This window comes from Otolemur garnettii, unplaced genomic scaffold, assembly GCF_000181295.1.
Source record: "Otolemur garnettii isolate 467f Iridium unplaced genomic scaffold, OtoGar3 scaffold00005, whole genome shotgun sequence".
NCBI classification, from domain to species: Eukaryota; Metazoa; Chordata; class Mammalia; order Primates; family Galagidae; genus Otolemur; species Otolemur garnettii.
The window spans coordinates 31630431-31648939 of NW_003852400.1; the positions used below are offsets into that span (position 1 = coordinate 31630431).

General features: G+C 36.6%; 1 protein-coding gene across 6 annotated transcripts in view; it reads right to left on the reverse strand.

Moving 5' to 3' along the window:
• Positions 1-12404: 12404 nt before the first annotated feature.
• DGKB (diacylglycerol kinase beta) overlaps positions 12405-18509 on the reverse strand; it is a 694453-nt gene continuing 688348 nt past the window's right edge. For 5 of the 6 annotated variants that reach the window (XM_012811488.1, XM_023519015.1, XM_023519022.1 and 2 more), the window contains one exon: positions 12947-13054. In XM_012811488.1, the coding sequence (XP_012666942.1) occupies positions 12947-13054 (108 nt within the window). Of the gene's footprint in view, positions 13055-18509 lie in introns of all 6 variants that reach the window. The other variant, XM_003782718.2, reaches the window with a different exon arrangement.

Sequence of the window (18509 nt, forward strand, 5' to 3'; positions counted from 1 at the left end):
CACTTCCAATATACTACAGACTAAATCATACTGAAAAGACCACTGAATGGTTGATTAATTGCACGTCCATAGAGTCTCTAATGGCTCTAAAACTCAGTTACAATAGTGACGACCTTGGAACGGATAAAGGACTCAAGTTAAGATCATGTTAAATTTTCATCTGGCTGTCAACCTTCTTTTGACTCAGGAAATTCTGATCTAGGAACAAAACAAAAAGTCTAGAAAGTCCTTTATACTAAAAATATTTCCAAAGTACTTTAATTTTTTCTCTTCCAAACACCAAGTAATATACACACAAACCAGTGTATAGTTGTTAACATTTGTCAGCACATTTCTTTTCTAAAGCTTCAAACTGGGCTAGCGATCCCCATGCGAAAAGTAGGACTCTGACCCAGCTTGTAAGGGCGGCTTCATTAGCCGCTCTGAGTCTGTTCAGCTTCTGCTCCTGCTGAAACTGAACATGTGAAATAAATGTACAGGAAAATGTGGGGCAGGCATAACATAAACAGTTTAACTTACGAGAAGTACTCTAACCATCTCATTACAGCCACCTTTATTATTTTCTTGGATCTACAAACAAAAGTAGAAAGTTCCTTATGTCTTGAAAACAGGGGTTAAGAGGGAGCATTATTATTTGCAAATTTCTATAAAATTATAATTTAATAAAGTATCTGAAAAAATATTGAGGTAGTTGTCTTCAGTGAGTGGGCCCCATCACAACGGATGTTTTTAATCTTCTCACTTTTTTCCCTGTTAAAATGTTATCAATAAAAAGCTGTGAACTTAGATAATAAAATCTCTCACACACACACACCAATTTATTTATTTTAGGGTTTGAGGTGAGAACATACGTACAGGGTTCTATCCTCCAGATGCATTAAGGGAGGAGTAAACAGCCCACATGTTTTAATGATTAACTGAGCTAATGTTTACTCAATCTGTAGTCTGCTTATCTAAGGTAGCAGTTCCGAACATGGAGATCTTTCTTTTCTGCTTTCCTATATAATTTTCCAATTGTTGCTGAAACAAATTACCAGTATGGGAGTAGCTTAAACAATACAAATTTATTATCTTAACAGCTGCAGGTCAGAAGTCCAAAATGGGTATCATTGGGTTTAAATCAAAGTGTTGACAGAGCTGTGCTTCTTCTGGAGGCTTTAGGGGAAAATTTGATTCCCTCACCTTTTGCAGTTTCTGACAACTGCCTGCATTCCTTGGCTTGTGGTCTCCCCTCTACTATCTTTAAAGCCAGTAGTTTAGCATCTTCAACTCTCTCTCTCCCTGATGTGAGCTCCTCTTTTGCATTTCTCCTTTACCTTAAAAGATCCTTGACACTACCTTGGGCCTACTTAGATAATCTCTTTATTTCTTTATTCATTTATTTTTCTTCTACTTTTTATTTATTTATTTATTTTAAGAGAGAGCCTCACTCTTTCATGCTGGGTAGAGTGCCATGCATCACAGCTCACAGCAACCTCAAACTCTTGGGCTCAAGTGATCCTCTTGCCTTAGCTTCCCAAGTAGGTGGGACTACAGGTGCCCACCATGATGCCTGGCTAGTGTATTTTTGTTTGTTTTTTTGTTTTGTTTTGTTGTTAGTAGAAATGGGTATCTTGTTCTTGCTTAGGCTGGTTTTGAACTCTAGAGCTCAAGCAATACATCCATCTCACCCTCCTGGAGCACTAGAATGATAGGCAAGACCCACTGCAGTTGGCCTAATCTCTGTTTTAAAGTCAGATGATTAGCATTATTAGGTTTCATCTGCAACCCACCTGTTGCCATATAGCAGGAAATACTCACAAGGTCCCAAAGGATAGGAAGTGAAAAACTGGGGGAGGGGGTGGATTATTGCACCTACCACCTCCCCAGCATTCTTTGGAGAACCAAAGGCAGCTATCCATGACGCTTGACTCCACTAGTAGCAGATCCTTAACTGGTCCAGTGATTGCTCCTGCAAGTTTTTGTGTGCTGATTGGCTTTTGATTAATTGGAAAGTCTGATCTATTGGGCTATTGCATCAAGAAAGTGACAAGAGATGAAAGGACATTAGAATGAAGTGAACATTTGTTCAGTTAAAATTTAAAAGGATAACAAAAATACTTTTTTTATTGGTACTGATATAAATCTCTTACAATTTACCAAAGATAGACTATTTATTTTTCTTTTCTTTCTATATATTTTATTCTGAAACAAGTAATACATTATGTTGCAACTTGAGAGTTGTTTTGGTGGCTATTATTAATTCATTCAAAAATTATTGGATATATAACATGAGATGGCCTGAGGGGAATAGTAGTGAATAGGACACCTAGGACTAGCTTCCAGATGACTCACCAGTTCAATGAAAGAATCACACAAGTAACTACTTAAAATACAGAGTAAGAAGAACTTTAGCACTCTTATCAGCCGGTCTCAGGGAGTTCAACAGAGACCCACTAGGGGCAGTGTTTCCAGACATCCTTCTAAAGGAGGAGACTTAAACTTTAAGAAAAGGGCTTAAAGATCACAATCACAATAGAACATGGGAGAAATGCAAGTAGAACAGATTGGCTGGAGCTCAGTTTGCAAATGGTGATGAGATAGAAGTAAGTATGTGAAAGGTCAAGCAAAGTCCAGCTCATGACAGCCTTTGTTTACCTGGAATCTGGACTTCTACCATACAAAATGGTTACAATAAGGGATATCACTTATTCCTAGGAAAAGAAAAAAACAGATTGCATTGTGGAGGAAGGATTGAAGTTGGGATGAAGAGGTTGACTAACTGTGGAGTTCTCAAGATGAAGCCTCCAGGTCCCTCACTTGCATGGGCCCTTTCCCAAACTCAGTGACTGTAAGAGGAAGCAAGAGTCCAACTAGTCACATGGCAGAGCCATAGTGTGCTGCCCCCTCTGAGGGTCACCACATCCACCAGAGCTTCACACAACACCCCTAGTCATCCAAATAAGCCTCTGCACCAATCCTGACCCCAGGTAGGAAGATCCCAAAGGGATGGTGCTGTTTTCCATACTTGGTGACCATTTTGATGCCAGTCTCATGTCCTCCTGGCCCTGTGAGGACCTGAATGAGCTGGACCATGACTACTGAGGCCAAAGGGCTGGAACGGTCAAAGGCACCTTCTCAGCAAGGGGCTTGACAAGGATTACTGCTATGACATTGCCAACAGAAGTCAGGAAGTCAAAATCAATTTCTAAACTGTTGATATAAAACATGGTCAACTAGCCTATAGGAAAAATTGAGTCATCAATATATTCTCACCAGAGAAAAATATTATAAAATTGTTGTCTATAAAGAGAAGATCAAAAGGGGATTCAGCAAAAAAATATAGAAAAAAATATGCAGGTTGTTGGGCAATTAGTTTTTTTCTTTCTGAATAAATGTTGTGCTATGGATGTTCATATTCCTCTTCTGAGTGAAATCTTACTAAACTGTATGTGCTTCAGGACCCCCCAAACCTGGAGTCATCCCTGACTACAGTGTAATTTAAGCAGGAAATTATGAGTGTTTGATCAAAGATGAAGGTGATGGTGAGGGGGGAGTGGACTTGATAACTATTAAGGCGGTAGAGTGGATGGGACTGACAGGAGTGGGAGTCTACAAGAAATGGGAAAGGGATTTCATGAGATTCTGACTTGGGTCCTGGTGAAATTCACTGAGAAAGCCATGCAGGAAATAGAATATGCTGCTGTCAGGAGGTGAGAGGTGTTTTACCTTGAATGTGTTTGGTTATATACCTGTGGGATATTCAAGTAAGGATGTGGGAATAGACAGTAAAATAGAGGCTGAGTTCAGAAAAGATTGGATTGATGATACAGATTTGGAAGTCCCAGGTATGTAGGCATATATAAAACCAAGAATGTGGGTAATGTTTATTCAGTAAATATATGCAATATTTATGTACATATATATGTATATAAATACACATACACACACACACACACACACAGAGGTCACTATGAAAATGTTGAGATAGACTGTGTTATGGTCCATTGTTGGAGCCAGGATGCCAGTCCAACCCATTCAACTGTCAGGACATGGACCACTGTACATTTTCGCTCTGGGTATGTCTCATTCAGGTCTCAGGTGCTGAAGCACCTTAGAAGTCACAGTCAGTATTAGTAGGAACGAGCATCTCAGCAGCACTCTGTCAGTCTTAGTCCCTGCAGTAGCATCTCCTGAGGCTATTTATAGAAGTGATACACCCCAAGTGGGGAGACTGCTATGCAACAATGTCAGTGTTCTCCTCACATGCTCTTAGGTGCTCTTGTTCTCTTTCAGGAGAGACCAAAGATGTTAAATCCCTTCCCCATTCTCTTATTACTAAAATTTCTCACAGGTGCTTCCTACAGTCCATTATTTCACTTCCAAGAAACGCAATGGGCGCATTCTTTCTGATTTGCCTGTGCAAATTTCAACTTGTTCAGCTTATTGGTGGTGATGCAAAGAGTTGATTTGTTTCTGTCTGCACAGATTTTACAGTTCTTGATTTTTGTGTATCTCAAGACTTTCATAATGACCCACATATTTATATGTACAGAATAAAATAAGAGGTTTGGGGAAGGCATGATTAAAGAGCACTATTTAACTGATAGGCCAACTAACTAGGGCTGAAATTTGAAGTATTCAAGGACCTACACAAAAATATAAATGGATCTATGAATCAAAAGTGTTTTAAATTGTCCAAAGAATCCCATTATTTCTCCAACAGTGTTTTAAATTCTCCAAAGAATCCCCTTAATTCTCCAAAGCAATATGTATTATCTATCCATCTATCTGTCCTTCCACCTACCTATCCTTCAAATGACACATATTTTAGTGCAAATAATCCATCAAATTATTATTATGATTTTCATATCACTTAAGTTTTGGAAGTTGCTGTTGTGATTTTTCATTTGATATGGTTGTTGCTATAATAGATGAATACTAACTTGCCTCTGAGCTATGTTTTGATATAAGTAACATCAAAATCTTCCAAAAACTTCCCTATTAACTTTTCTATTATATTTATAGCCATTAAGTAATTTGGAGATTCAATAATGTTCTCTTAACATCAGAGAGATGGTTTCTATTCTTACATATTCTGTGGCAACAGCCATAATAGTAACAATTGGATTGTTTTCTATTCGTGATGAGAATTTTATTATTTATTATCTCTATTACAAACTAAGTCATGACTGTAGTTTATGACCACACTATATTGAATTAGATTGATCCTAATCCTGCAGGTAAGGTGATAGATGATCGTGCAGCATGGTGATTGTGAGGCGAGGAGCTGTTGTTGCTTATTGTTGCCATTCTGGGTTCCATTCTCAACTCTATCACAGCAGTTTCTACAGTCCTCAGTTTTGCAATTTGTGAAATGGGAATGTTATTGATAATTATAAAACTCAAATCAGTTCATTTATGTGTAGAATCATTCCTAGAACAGAGCAAGCACTATGTAGGTGTTAACTACTACTTTCATTAATAAAATTAACTTTGTTAATGCCTGTAATTGGTAAGGTTTTGGTGGATTTTAACAAACTTTTCCACTTAAATCAGAGGTTCTCAACCTCTGTGGGTTGCGACCCCTTTTTTCCATTTGTAACAACGCAGCATTAGGAAGGTTGAGAACCACTGACTTGAATGGAGGGATAATTAACCAGGAAAGTGCAGTGTGGGATGCATGAGAAGGGCCACCCCTCACTTGATGCTGTTCCCCTGGCCTCCAGTGTGTAGCTCACTGTCCCTGCCACACTGGCTTCTCACTGCTGCCTGTGTACCTCCTTTTTTCAGCCTTTCTCCTGCTTTCTCAGTCCACGGTATCTGCAGTTCCCATTACGGCCTTAAGAGGGCAGCACTGGAGTAGTGCGGCCTGGCAGGGTGAAGCATACTTACCCCTCTGGGGGCTCTGACAAAGGAAATGACAATAAATACCCAATGTGAGAACACCCTGAAGGATTCACTTAAATTTTAAACTACTTCAATTTTATAGTTAGAGTACTATGGCTCAGAGTCCCTAAATAACTTGCCTGAGATCACAAAGCAAGGGATTGCACATACTAACTCTACTCCTGGTGGTTCTCCTGCAGGGCCCACCCAGCCAGGGTATATGTATATCAGGAACAAGGGAAACTCTCTGGATCTCTAGGGCTGGGTGGGCTGGAGGAAGAATGCAGGGACTATAATGTAGGACTTTTAGGATCTGACAGGCATGAGCACCAATCAACAATTATAGGTCCTGGTGTTTTCCAAAGACAAGTGGGTCAGGTTAATGCAGGAGATTAAGATGTATACTCAGGGCAGAGTTTGAGTGTTGACAGTATATTTGGATGCAAGTAATTTGGGTTTGAGGTGAGATATGTTGGGGGAGGGGGGAGAAGCACAGGGAAGAATATAAACTAGAAGTTAATGGAGACTTCAGAAAAGGCCTGGCCATAGGTTCTGGTGATGTGTCTCATTATATAGAATTACGTTACCCCTTAAAATGTTCTGACGTTATCAAATGATGAATTTCTCTTAGTGGTCTAATGACATTTGCTTGTATTTGCAGATTGAAGGAGGTTATTCTGTTATATCTACATATGCCTGGGTAACTTTGTGAGAGAATTAGGTTAGGGGAAGTGTAATGCTTTATGTACTATAAATAACCTGAATGTACAATGATGAGTTATTTTGAACTTGAAGTTGACAACTATTTTTCTAATCACTGAAACAACCAAGCATGTGTTGATTATTTTTCTAGAACAGAATAAGGTTCTCTGCACCTGGATTTTTCTTAGCCTTTACATGCCAGGCACTGCTCTAAATTACTTGATATATTTTTTAATTTTAAAAACATTTTAATTTTACAGTTGAGAGAACTAAGGCTCAGACACCTTAAATAACTTGCCTGAGATCACCCAGCAAGTAAGCAGCAGGTCCAAGAGCTACACTCAGTCTGGCCCCAGAGCCCCTCAGGCTTAGCTATCTCAGTGCACTGCCCTTCAGCTGGGAAGCTGGAAAGGCCTCCAGAAACTCAAAACTTCAACTTTTCACATAATATTGAAAGAAAATTTTGTGGTGCTATCAAGTATTTAATTTTTCTATTCCTTTCAAATCTTTGTACAGCAGAATTATAAAGCAGTATTCTTTCTTATTGTGGGATACATGGTGAAAGTTTTAAGTAGCTTAAAAACATGGCTTCAGTAAGAAAAATATCATAAAGATAGACACACTTGGTCATCTTTTTTCTGCTCAGATACTTTCTTTTTTTTTTTTTTTTTTTTGGAACAGTCTCACTTTGTCACCCTTGATAGACTGCCATGGCATCACAGCTCACAGCAACCTGAAACTCTTGGGCTCAAGCTATCCTTTTGCCTCAGCCTCTCCCAAATAGCTGAGACTACAAGCACCCACCACAAATGCCCAGCTATTTTTAGAGATGAGGTCTTGTTCTGGCTCTGGCTGGTCTTGAATTCATGAGCTCAGGAAATCCACCCACCTCGGCCTCCCAGAGTTCTAGGATTACAGGCGTGAGCCATGGTGCCCAGCCACAGCTTATATACTTTCAAAGTCTTTGACAATACGTCTTAAAGTCTCTAGTAATGGAAGGGGTATTATTATTAGTACAGTTTTAATCAGAGATGTTTTTAGTGAGATCAACTGACTTCAGGGAATAAATGTTTGGATAAAAAAGTGAAATAAAAGGGAAGGACCCTTCTGAACCTGCCAGTGACTCTGCCACGAGTTGTCAGTTGTCAGAAAAGCTAATTATTCTATTCTGAATTCACAGCATTATTTTGTATTTTAATATTTAATCTATTATGTATTTGGCATCAACACATTTTACAATTCGCATTATTCATTGAAATTTCACTAACTTTAGGGAGGTTAAAAAGTTATGAACATTTAAAAAATATTATCTAATCAAAACTCCCTGGAAACACAGAATGGCCAGATAACGTTTTGAGCCTTTTAAAGTCAGAATACCTGGGAATTGTTTATTTGTTTTCATTTTATCCTTTTTAGAATGTGAAGTTTATTCTCACAGAAATGGCTGTGAGAATTTCAACATTTCTAATGTTGAATTTCTACTGTTGAAATTTGCCTCTATTCTCTCTCCTTCCCTCCCTTACTTACTTGCTTCCCCACCTTTTTCTTTGTTTCTCTTCTTCCTTCTTTTCCTAATAATTTTGTTTATTTATTTATTTTTTGGCCAGGGCTGGGTTTGAACCCACCACTTCTGGTATATGAGGCCCGTGCCTTACTCCTTTGAGCCAAAGGTGCCTCCCACCTAATAATTTTAAGTAGAGCATTACCTAACTGCTTCATTTATAAAATCTGTAACATTTTTTATGACATGAAGCACCAAAGCACAGACTTGATTTCTCTGCCCTGCTCTTATTCACCTATATGTATTTTTTTTTTTAAGAAATTGACTTCTTTCCTCATGTATAATTCTAGCTTTTAAAAATGCCATTTGCAGGCTTATTTTCTCTAGAGGTCTTTTCAAATTTCTTCACTGAATTATCTTCCCCTCTTTGAACATGATCATGTTTTACCTATCTTGTTTCTAACCTTATCCAATTGCATAACAGGGTCATTCCTTTACTTAACTCTTCCAAAGATATAAAGACATTTGGAGAACACATTGTGCCTTATTTAAAAAAAAAATAAATTGATGCTCAGAGCTTATACCTCAGTGGTTAGGGTGCTGGCCACGTGAATTGGGGCTAGTGGGTTTGAACCTGGCCAGGGCCTGCTAAACCACAATGACAACAATAACAAAAAAATAGCCAGGTGTTGTGATGGGAGCCTGTAGTACCAGCTACTGGGAGGCCAAGGCAAGAGAATTGCTTAAGCCCAAGAGTTTGAAGTTGCTGTGAGCTGTGATACCACTGCACTCTACCAATGGCTGCATAGTGAGACTGTCTCAAAAAAAAAAAATTGAATTTCTGCAGCCTGTGTGCAAAATATCTTTCACCTACTCAATGCTCAAGAAATATTGAAGTCTATAATACAAAATAAAATTAGAAATTGACTTCAACCAGAAGTCAACCAGAAAATCCAAGCCAAGTTCTCATTGTCTTATCATTCAGTTTGTTAGCTTACTTGGAATCTATGAAATTGCTGGGATAATATTCACAGCAATTACTTGGGATTCAATGCATGAGAAAATAGAATGATTTGGTTCTCAATGGCACAAAATTCAGTCCCAAAATACTCACTAACAGAAGACAGGATGTCTGGCCTCTAACCGGCACTGGGGCGGGTAGACGATCCAATTGCTGAAAGAATTCATGTAGCAACAAAATCTGGCCCAGGTAGCAATAAGAAATGACACGTCACTGAGTGGTTAACATTTTTATTTCAAAAAGCAGGATATTGTATATATCATTTTCTGAGAAAATAATTAAGAGACTCTAATTAAATGAATTCCATGTTTTTCAACACAGTAAGGAGGTACAGAATTTTCCAAATATGAGTTGACTCATATTTAAATACGATGCAATTTAATTGAGAATTTTGAGGGGTGATTTCTGCCTTTCACAAAATGAAAGCTCTTTTCTTAAGGGCTTTATTTTCTTAAAGTTACAATCTCAATGTATGTTACAAGGGCTTAATCTTTGAATATATGGTCTGTATTGGATAATTCTTTGAAGGTGACATGTGCCATACAAAGTCTAGTTTCCTTTTTATAACCAATAAACAGCAAACTAACACACAAAAAAATGGAACTATCTAAAGTCTTTCCTTCTTCAAGTAGAATACAGTCTGAATTTCAAAACAGATTCGTCCTTAAAAACTGCAACCGCTTCCCATCCCCCTAAAAAGGGAAAACAGAACAAAATGTGGAAATAGGTACGTGACTTATTAGTATCACTGGATTTGAGTTTCTGCCTGTAGCAGACTATTTACACTAAGCATCTGAGCCTTTGCTTTATTCTGATTTTGAACATATGAACCGATTTAAAAAAAAAAACTGTTAAAATGTTATTTTTTTTCATTTTCTACAAGATATCACCTTTCACCACAATGTGTATGGACCAGGATTTTTAATCAAAGACACATGGTATACACATGGAAATGGAAAATCATATTTATATCCTTTAACATTTCGGCTTCGACATAGATACCGCCATCCCTGTTTCTTAGAAATGTGGACATCTAGGTTTATTTTGGACCCTCTCTATGCTTACCAGGGCTGCATTTGGCAGTGTGTAGCAGAGTACATATCTCTTTTCCTTTTTCTCTGTGTGCTGTAAGTCCAGGGTTAATTTTCATTTAAGAGCTTCATCCACTTAGAACTTTACACCACCACGTCTACTATATTTAAAAGACGTTGACTCAACAACTCAAAGACTGAAACACACATAGAAGAAAAATTCTCCTCACGTAAGTCTAACATTTCTAACTGAACATTTTAATATACATAGAACTTTCAGTTCAGAGTGTTCCTTAAAATATATAGCTTTCACATGAAACTGTCATAAAAATGGGGAGAATGTCTTCTCTGATTTCAAAACCATCAAAGTAGGTTTTTAAAATCTACTTTCCAAACCCCAGGAGGAGTGTACGTGAAGGGCAAGCACATTAGTATCTTTAGAAAATGAGTTGGGAAAAGTCAAACTTGATTCATGGTTGAAAGTTTGTTATTGGTCCCAATGAATCCAACTGACTGAAAATGTAACTACTATTAGCACTGATTATGGTTATAGAGCTACATGGAAGAGAAACTGTATCCCATTATTTCAATTATTGAAATCTTACAGGCAGGTTGTTTAATTTGTCTCATCCCACTGTCTATCCAACAGTTTTCCACCGCACAGATTGTTAAGAATGATTCACAAACTGTTGCTGTCTTCAAACTACAAAAGGTAGCCAAGAAATAATTGTGTGTTGTAGCGAATATAAAATAATTTGTGGCTCCAAAATATGTGTTTGACATAAAGCCTGCCTGCCCATTGTAGAAAATTTTGTCAATTCATGTGAAAATATTTATTACCTGTAACCATAGATACGCAGAATCGATGTGTGTGTTATGAAACATTGTTTCAGTAATGCATTGATTACTATTTTGAGATTTCTTTTGGTCTAGATTACCGTTCTGCCAAATAACTTTTTTAAATTTGCAATTGTAATCATAATTTTCCTGGGAATGCTAAATTACGTCTTTATTTTATTCAAAAGCTTTTATTTCTGAAGCAATTAAACTTATTGTTGATTGATATTTACCATCCAATGTTCCTGGAACTATAAAGAATACACTGTATACATAATCTTCCATTATAGCACATTGCTTAAGAATAGCTATTTGATATAACAGTATTCAGTTGAGTTTTCAAACCGAAGAACTAAAATCATAGCAATTTCACTGGAAATCCATAAATCCATGCACAGGTTCATGTTCAACAGAATCACTAAATGCTATTTGTTATTCAAAGATGAATGAATCAATAACAAAATAGAACTGATAAATCATTAGCACTTTAATGCAGAGTGGAGAGAGAAACTAATAAATCATGCATTTCAAGCACTCTTTTCCTTATGGCATGTTTGAAAACATAAAACATGCGATGATGAGATGCAGGTCAATAGGAATGAACAGTCCCGAGACTGCTCACAAGCATTGCTTTTCATAGAAGAGGCTTAAAGAAACAATGAGGAAAATACCACTCCATGATTTCTTTAAACAATCAGAGAATCTATCCGTGCCATGAACACCTTTCAACAACAATCTAGGCCATTATTTTCCAAATAAACGTTTGAAATGTCACAGACATGGGAGTACAGTGGGTGAAGGGGAGGGGGCTAATTGCATGCATGATTTACTTCAATGAGCTCAAAATTATTACGGGTACCAATTTATACTAGAAAGGAACCGATATAATCATTTACTTCCTTCAAGTGTACTTAACTGACCCATTAAAAATTAGACGCCTATATTTGTAAATGACCAAAGAAAGCAAGAAATTAGCCATTGAGCTTTGTGTTATATCATCTATTGTCTGTGAAAGGTGAGAATTTTAATCATAATTAATGGGTAACTCACTCTCAGCATCTTAGTCATCACAAAATTAATCATAAGAACCATAAATTTGCTCCACAATGCTTAATTAATTATGCATTAACTCGTTTCTCTCAAGCATCTTTTTTTGAATCTTTGGTGGGAAACACATTAATTAGGCACATGGTTTAAAATATCTATTTGGTTACTGATGTGATTATGAATTCTCTGTAGATTCTCAAGCAGAAAGGAGTAAGGCTTGTTGTAGTACCATATTTCACTGCCAAGTAACATTAACATGTTTTTACTTTTTTTTTTCTGGAATTAAAACCAAAACTAAACAAAATAAAAACCATTTTCTATTTTCTAGCACAAGAAAACTTTATACCTGATATTTCAATTTTCAACTGGAAGCGTTAAGATTTTGAGGAAAATTGTTTATATATAGCAAGGTATCATAAACAACTATGTAATAAAACCTTTGAATCAAAAGTTTCTCCACAAGTCATAGGTCAAAGGTCATTGATACATTGATTGGAAGAGGAAGAAATAGCAATCCACAATAATGGTCATTGGTGCATTACTGATTAGTGCTTAGAAATAACTGGAATCATACCGAGAATCACATTTCCCATGATATCTCCTTTTGCATGTTTCACAAATTTTTCACACAGGTTATTAAGTGGAAATTGGGGAAGAGATGGGTTGAAGACATAAAAATCTATGGAAATGCATGCAACAAAAATATGCAGTATCACTTCATGTAAACTTCTGCTTTTCTTCATGCAAAGATGCCTATAAAAACTGAGACAATAAATTTTCTAAGAGCTGAATTTTACATTAGCTCAGTAACAAAAACTATTAAACCAATTCCATAATTTTGCATGAGCAGGAGACTTGAAACGGTTCAAAGATTTCCAGCATAAGTGTTCCATGGCCCTACTATGCTATTTAAATTTCTAAGAACAAAACGATACAGGATTATTCCTTGCTTCGGTTTCTTGTCCTTTTGACGAGTGAGCAGAATAACCCAGTTTTTGGAGGAGGGCCCATCAGCATAGGAGCTTGGTTCTTGTGTGTAATTTTTATCTAGAAAAAAAGAGAGAGTAAAGTAATCTCCAGATACTATACCAATTTCTGAAAATCTCTGTGAAGGTTAATAATATCTCATGAGTTACTGAAATGCCACAAGTATAAAATGTACTTCCAGAGTTTCCATTATTTCAGAAAATATTTTTAAAGGACGTAAGAATAGGCATTTAAATCATATTTCACAATGCTCAGGATACTAGCAAAAATAAAAACTAGCTGAAGTCACATTGTAAAGATCATGTTACCACTAACCTCACTTGCAGTCAGACCAAAAACTCTTTATATAACTATGCAGTATGATTTCTGGACTGTTAGTTATGCATTATTTATTGAAGGCAGAAAAGTGTGCACCGTTAACAGTATTCAGAGCCCCAGTTATAGCCGAAGTATCAAGGCGAGCCTTATTTATCTTGCTAATCAGATTGTTTCTCTCTTTCAACACGAACTGCAAGGCTTAATTTCAAAACAAGCATTAGGAATGAAAGTCAAAGTTAACGTGCATAAAAGGTCAGAAATGATGAACTAGCTTTCTAATTTGTTAATTAATTGGTAATAGAATAGAATCAAATATTGAAAAGCCTGCTTAAAACATTTTGAGAGACTGCTCTAAAGCTACTCGTTTTGATTTCTTTGATATAAAACTACGAATCACCTTAAATGAGACAACCTTAAAGTAGATTATGTCTGCAATTTTCTCTAATTCAACTCTAAATTAGAGAAGACATTTTATGAATATATGCTATGCTCAAAGCTAATTGAAAGCAATTATCAAAGTGGCATTTTGTCTGTGACTTTAAGATACATTGTAAGATAATAAATGATTCTCATTATGTAATAAAAAGGTCACATCTTGCCTTTGGGCTAGTGACGCTAAGAGTTTTTCAAAAGCAATCTGAGACATTTTCTTTAGTGAACTGCGACGAATACAAGAACCATCACTGATTAAATATCAGTTGTCACCTGCACAGAATTCGCATCAGAGAGGAGTATTTCTTTCAAAAAGAAACACCACCTCATTAAAAGCTGCAAAAATATATCTCTTAAAGTGCATGCCTGACATTTTCAAGTTAAAATGAATATCCTTCACTTGTCATTCACTAATAGCAACGAAGCAAAAAAAAAAAAAAAGTATGTCACGTGAACAGGATCATTAAAATCAGCAGTGGGGGTTTTGGGACATGGAAATTTTCTTCATAGAGTAGAAAGACTGAAGTACGTGAAAAACCCGGGAAGAAAGAATGAGCAATTTTATTTAAGTTTGTTGGAATCAGGTTATTCTGGAAAAAATTCAGTGTTCTTTCTCCTATAAAAAAAAAATTGCACCTGTAAAAGGCCACTAGGCTGAACCAGCCCCAAACTCTATGGATATCTGACTTTATTTTACTTTTGTTATCTCGTGAACTGGGGAATTGATCACCAGACAGTCAAGATGCCTTTCAATCTACCTGTCTGTGTAGACTGAAAGCGATCACTACTAGATTTTCTCTCTCAATAATTCAGCTTTGGACTGTATTGTACCTTATGCTACTGATTTTTAAACTCCTCTGAACTCTTAGCTTTAGACAAGATCTAAGATGATATTATTCCTTTCACAAAATTATTCAGCTCCTATCATGCTTCATGTACCAGGAACTTGGAGTAAACAAACAACGCACAATCTCTGTCCCCTAAAATTTATTGTCTAGCAGGAAAGAGAAACAGAATAAGCACGTCGGATAGTATTATAAATGCTGAAATAGAGACTAAGTAGGAAGGCGCCATTTTTTTTAACACTGAAAATGAAAATGAATCATTTTCCACACAAATGTCATCTTTAAATGAATACCCAGGGAAGCAGGTATCACATATTTCTTACATGATAACCTTAAATTCAAATAGAACATTAGTAGCTAAAATAAAAAGGTAGAGATTTCTGACTCATAATTGCTGGACTAAATCCTTTAGAGGGTGTAATAGTGTTAAGACATTTGGAAAATTAGATCATTATTATCAAAGTGTTGCTAAGGCTTTGGAAGAAATGGATCTTTCTAGACATTTATATTATGTAAAATTAACATCAATTTATGACAAAAAGAGTTAAAAATAATAACTCTACCTCCTAACTGTAACGTCAAGAATAATAAGTAATGAGACTTATTTGACTTACTATGTGCTGAACTTTATGCTAAGTATTTTACACACATTATTTAGATGCTGCCTATTTCAGCCATCTCTTTGAGTTACCCCAACAAAAATCCATTGCTATTGAAACTTGCTGTTGAAGAGTAAGAAGCTTAAGTTTGGTCTCATGTAAGGGACGGGGGTTATGACTCATGGTGTATGATGGGAATAATGTTTGTTCCCATTAGACATTTGTGCTCTCTCCAAAGACCACCTTTAGCCTAAGTGAAATTAAAGGAAAGAGATATGGGTCTCCCTGATTAATATTCCAGACAGTATTTGGCCCAGGTTCTTGGTGATTTCTTTCCCGGTTCTTTGCCTTCCAACATCAAGTATTTCCAAAGCTCTAATCATAAAAAGTAGTATTCATTTTCTTCAGGTTATCTGAACATCCACCCAATATTCCTTCCCTAAGTGCTTCTCAAAACATTCTGGTAGGATCAGGGGGGGATCTATTCCCTTTAAGGAATTCACATAACTGCTATTCAGAGCATATGGTTTTCATAATTTAATTTTAATAATATCTATTTCTCCTCTTACCAACCCTAGGAGCCACGAGTCAACATTCTTATTTAAAAAGAGAGGACAAAGAAACTTTGCTAGGTCCTGTCACCTATATAGCACTGCTCAAGTGAGTTAAGTCCACGTGGTGGATTTGAGAATGGACTTTCAAATTTCCCAAGCTCTCCATGCTAATTCCCACCTCTGCACCTTTGTGCTAGTTATTGCCCTGGAGAACATTCCCTCTCTTTTTTTTCCAATCAAATTTCTATCCCTGTCCTGCCCAGCTTAAATAACATATTATTGTAAAATTTCAAAGCACAGGGATAAAAAGAAGATTCTAAATATCCTCAGAAAGAAAAAAAAATAGGTCACTTATAGAAAAATAAAAATCAGCATGGCATCAGGCTTTTCAAAAACATTGGTGCTAGAAGACAATGGAGAAATAACTTCAACCCCTGGAGGAAAAGTTAATTTTATGCTAGCATTCTATACTTAGTCAATGTATTGATTAAACACAAGGGTGGAGTGAAGACATTTTCAGTCACGGAAAGATCTAGAGAATTTACCTCCTAAATACCCTTTCAAACATATTTAGGGTGCTCTCTAGTGAAATAAATGAGTGAGCTAAGAAAGAGATGTTAAAAACAGAGAATTAAACTGAGACCCAGGAGGACATATTTCCAGGAGACCGAGAGAGAAATCTGAAGGGAAGGGCTTCTGTCATATAAGGTGGAGGAGTGTGGGGAGTAGATAAATTCATATGGTAGAGAGTTTTTGTTTGTTTGTTTGTTCCCCTCGCCCCTGAAAGATGGGAACTATTAAAGGATCACTTTGCAGAGAGAAAAGAGAAGGAAACTCTGAAAGTTTCAGGAAAGAACATGTGTCTGTGGGTCAGGACTTGGCTCTGCAGTTGATTAACATTTTTATAGTTTTAATGAAAAAAAATATATATGATTTAAATAAAATTGTTATAACTTTGTTTCAGAAGCAGAATAGCTTAAAGGCTAGCTGGGTCCACCATTTCTTTTCTGGAGATGATGGACAAGTTACTGTGATCATTTCCCTGTGACAGCCAGCACAATTGAAGCTGAGTTTCAGCCACATCACTTTGGCATTACGGATTAGTGGTTTTATGTGCCCTACAGAGGCAGAGAGATCAGATGAAAGATTAACATGGCAATGCAGAAAAGAAGTATGATGGAGTTTAGCTCGGGTGGTAGTGACAGAACAGAGAGAGGAAGGGCAGATCTGAGAGAGTGAAGAGGCACAATCTATAGGACGTGATAGTTCACTGGAAGTGGGGTATTGGGAAAGGGGGAGATTCTGGTATTGTTTCCAAGCTTTTGGTTTTAGTTGTGTTTACAGTGATGCTTCTTATAGAGAGAGAAGTATTTTTGGCAGTGGTGGAAACCAAGATGTTGGTGGCCCCAGTGTTACATGAGATAGTCTGAAGAAGATGTTCAGTCTGAAGGGAGAGCAGGTTTTGAGACAGATTTGGTTGAATGAGCCTGTGATAACATCTACTGAGAAGAAATTCCTGAAGGACAGTGTGGCAAACACGAATAGCAGATGGTGGACTTTGCAACTGGAGAATACTAACATTTAAGGATGTAGCAGAAGAGTGACAGCTTATGAAGAATAGAAGCCAATTCTAGGCTGGGCGTGTCTCAGTGTTCACGATGGTTTGCATATAGGTCATGTAGCCGTTAAGATGTTTAGCCTAATTTGAAATACAGAAGTCTTTATATTTGGAGGCTATATATTATAGGATATTTAAGTAAGCGTCCATGTAATTCAGGGATTGGCAAACATTTTTTTTGTGAAGGACGAGATAGTAGATGTTTTAAGCTTTAAAGTCTCTGAACTATTCAACACTGCACTCCTAAAGCAAAACCGATCTTAGACTATAAATACACATGAATGGGTGTGGCCATGTTCCAATAATCTTCATGCATATAAACTAAACTCTGAATTTCATATGATTCTCACATTATAAAATGTTATTCTTCTTTTGATTTTCAACCATTCAAAACCATGAAAACCATTCTTAACTTTTTAGATACATAAAAAACAGAAAACTGGCCAGATTGGGCTCATGGGCCGACATTTTCTAAACTTTAATATAAATCAGTGAAATGCTTAAAATGATATGTAGAATTATAGGGCATAAAGTAGAAGAAAGAACTTTTCATTGAAAGTCATGATTTCTTGGGTTGATAGCTAAAAGATGGATAAAAGGGGAAATACTGTTCTTTGGCATATCTTTGCTGTACTCTGGGCACCATTCAGAATTCAACCTGTGAAAATTCTGAGTTAGTATACTAACATTCCTCCCTTTTCATAATATACCAACTGATCAAATTTGGGTTAAATGAATAATCTTTTAATTGATTCTCATTGCTTTACACCAGGGTGAACTTAATAATATTGTGGTTCTTAGAAAGTACCTCAGCAGGTAGCATTTTCCTTTTTAAATATTCTTCCTGTCTCTGGCCAATTTTTTCCCCGCTCTATCTCCTTAAGAGTTTATTATCACTGAATTTATTCAGCTAACTTAGAAATGAATGGGGTTTTCAGAGCAAAAAAATGCCATAAAATATCTGTGAGGAGAGCTTAATTTAGCAATTATCTGGAACATTATAAGTTACCTAGCTTGATTCTGGAATAAGATAGTCTTCTTCCAATAATGGAAACCATTTTGAATTCATGCGTGTAGCTGAGCCATATGACAGTGGGAATAAAGTGCATGCTAAATTTTTCAGGTCCATAACTGCCAAAAAAGCCAAGC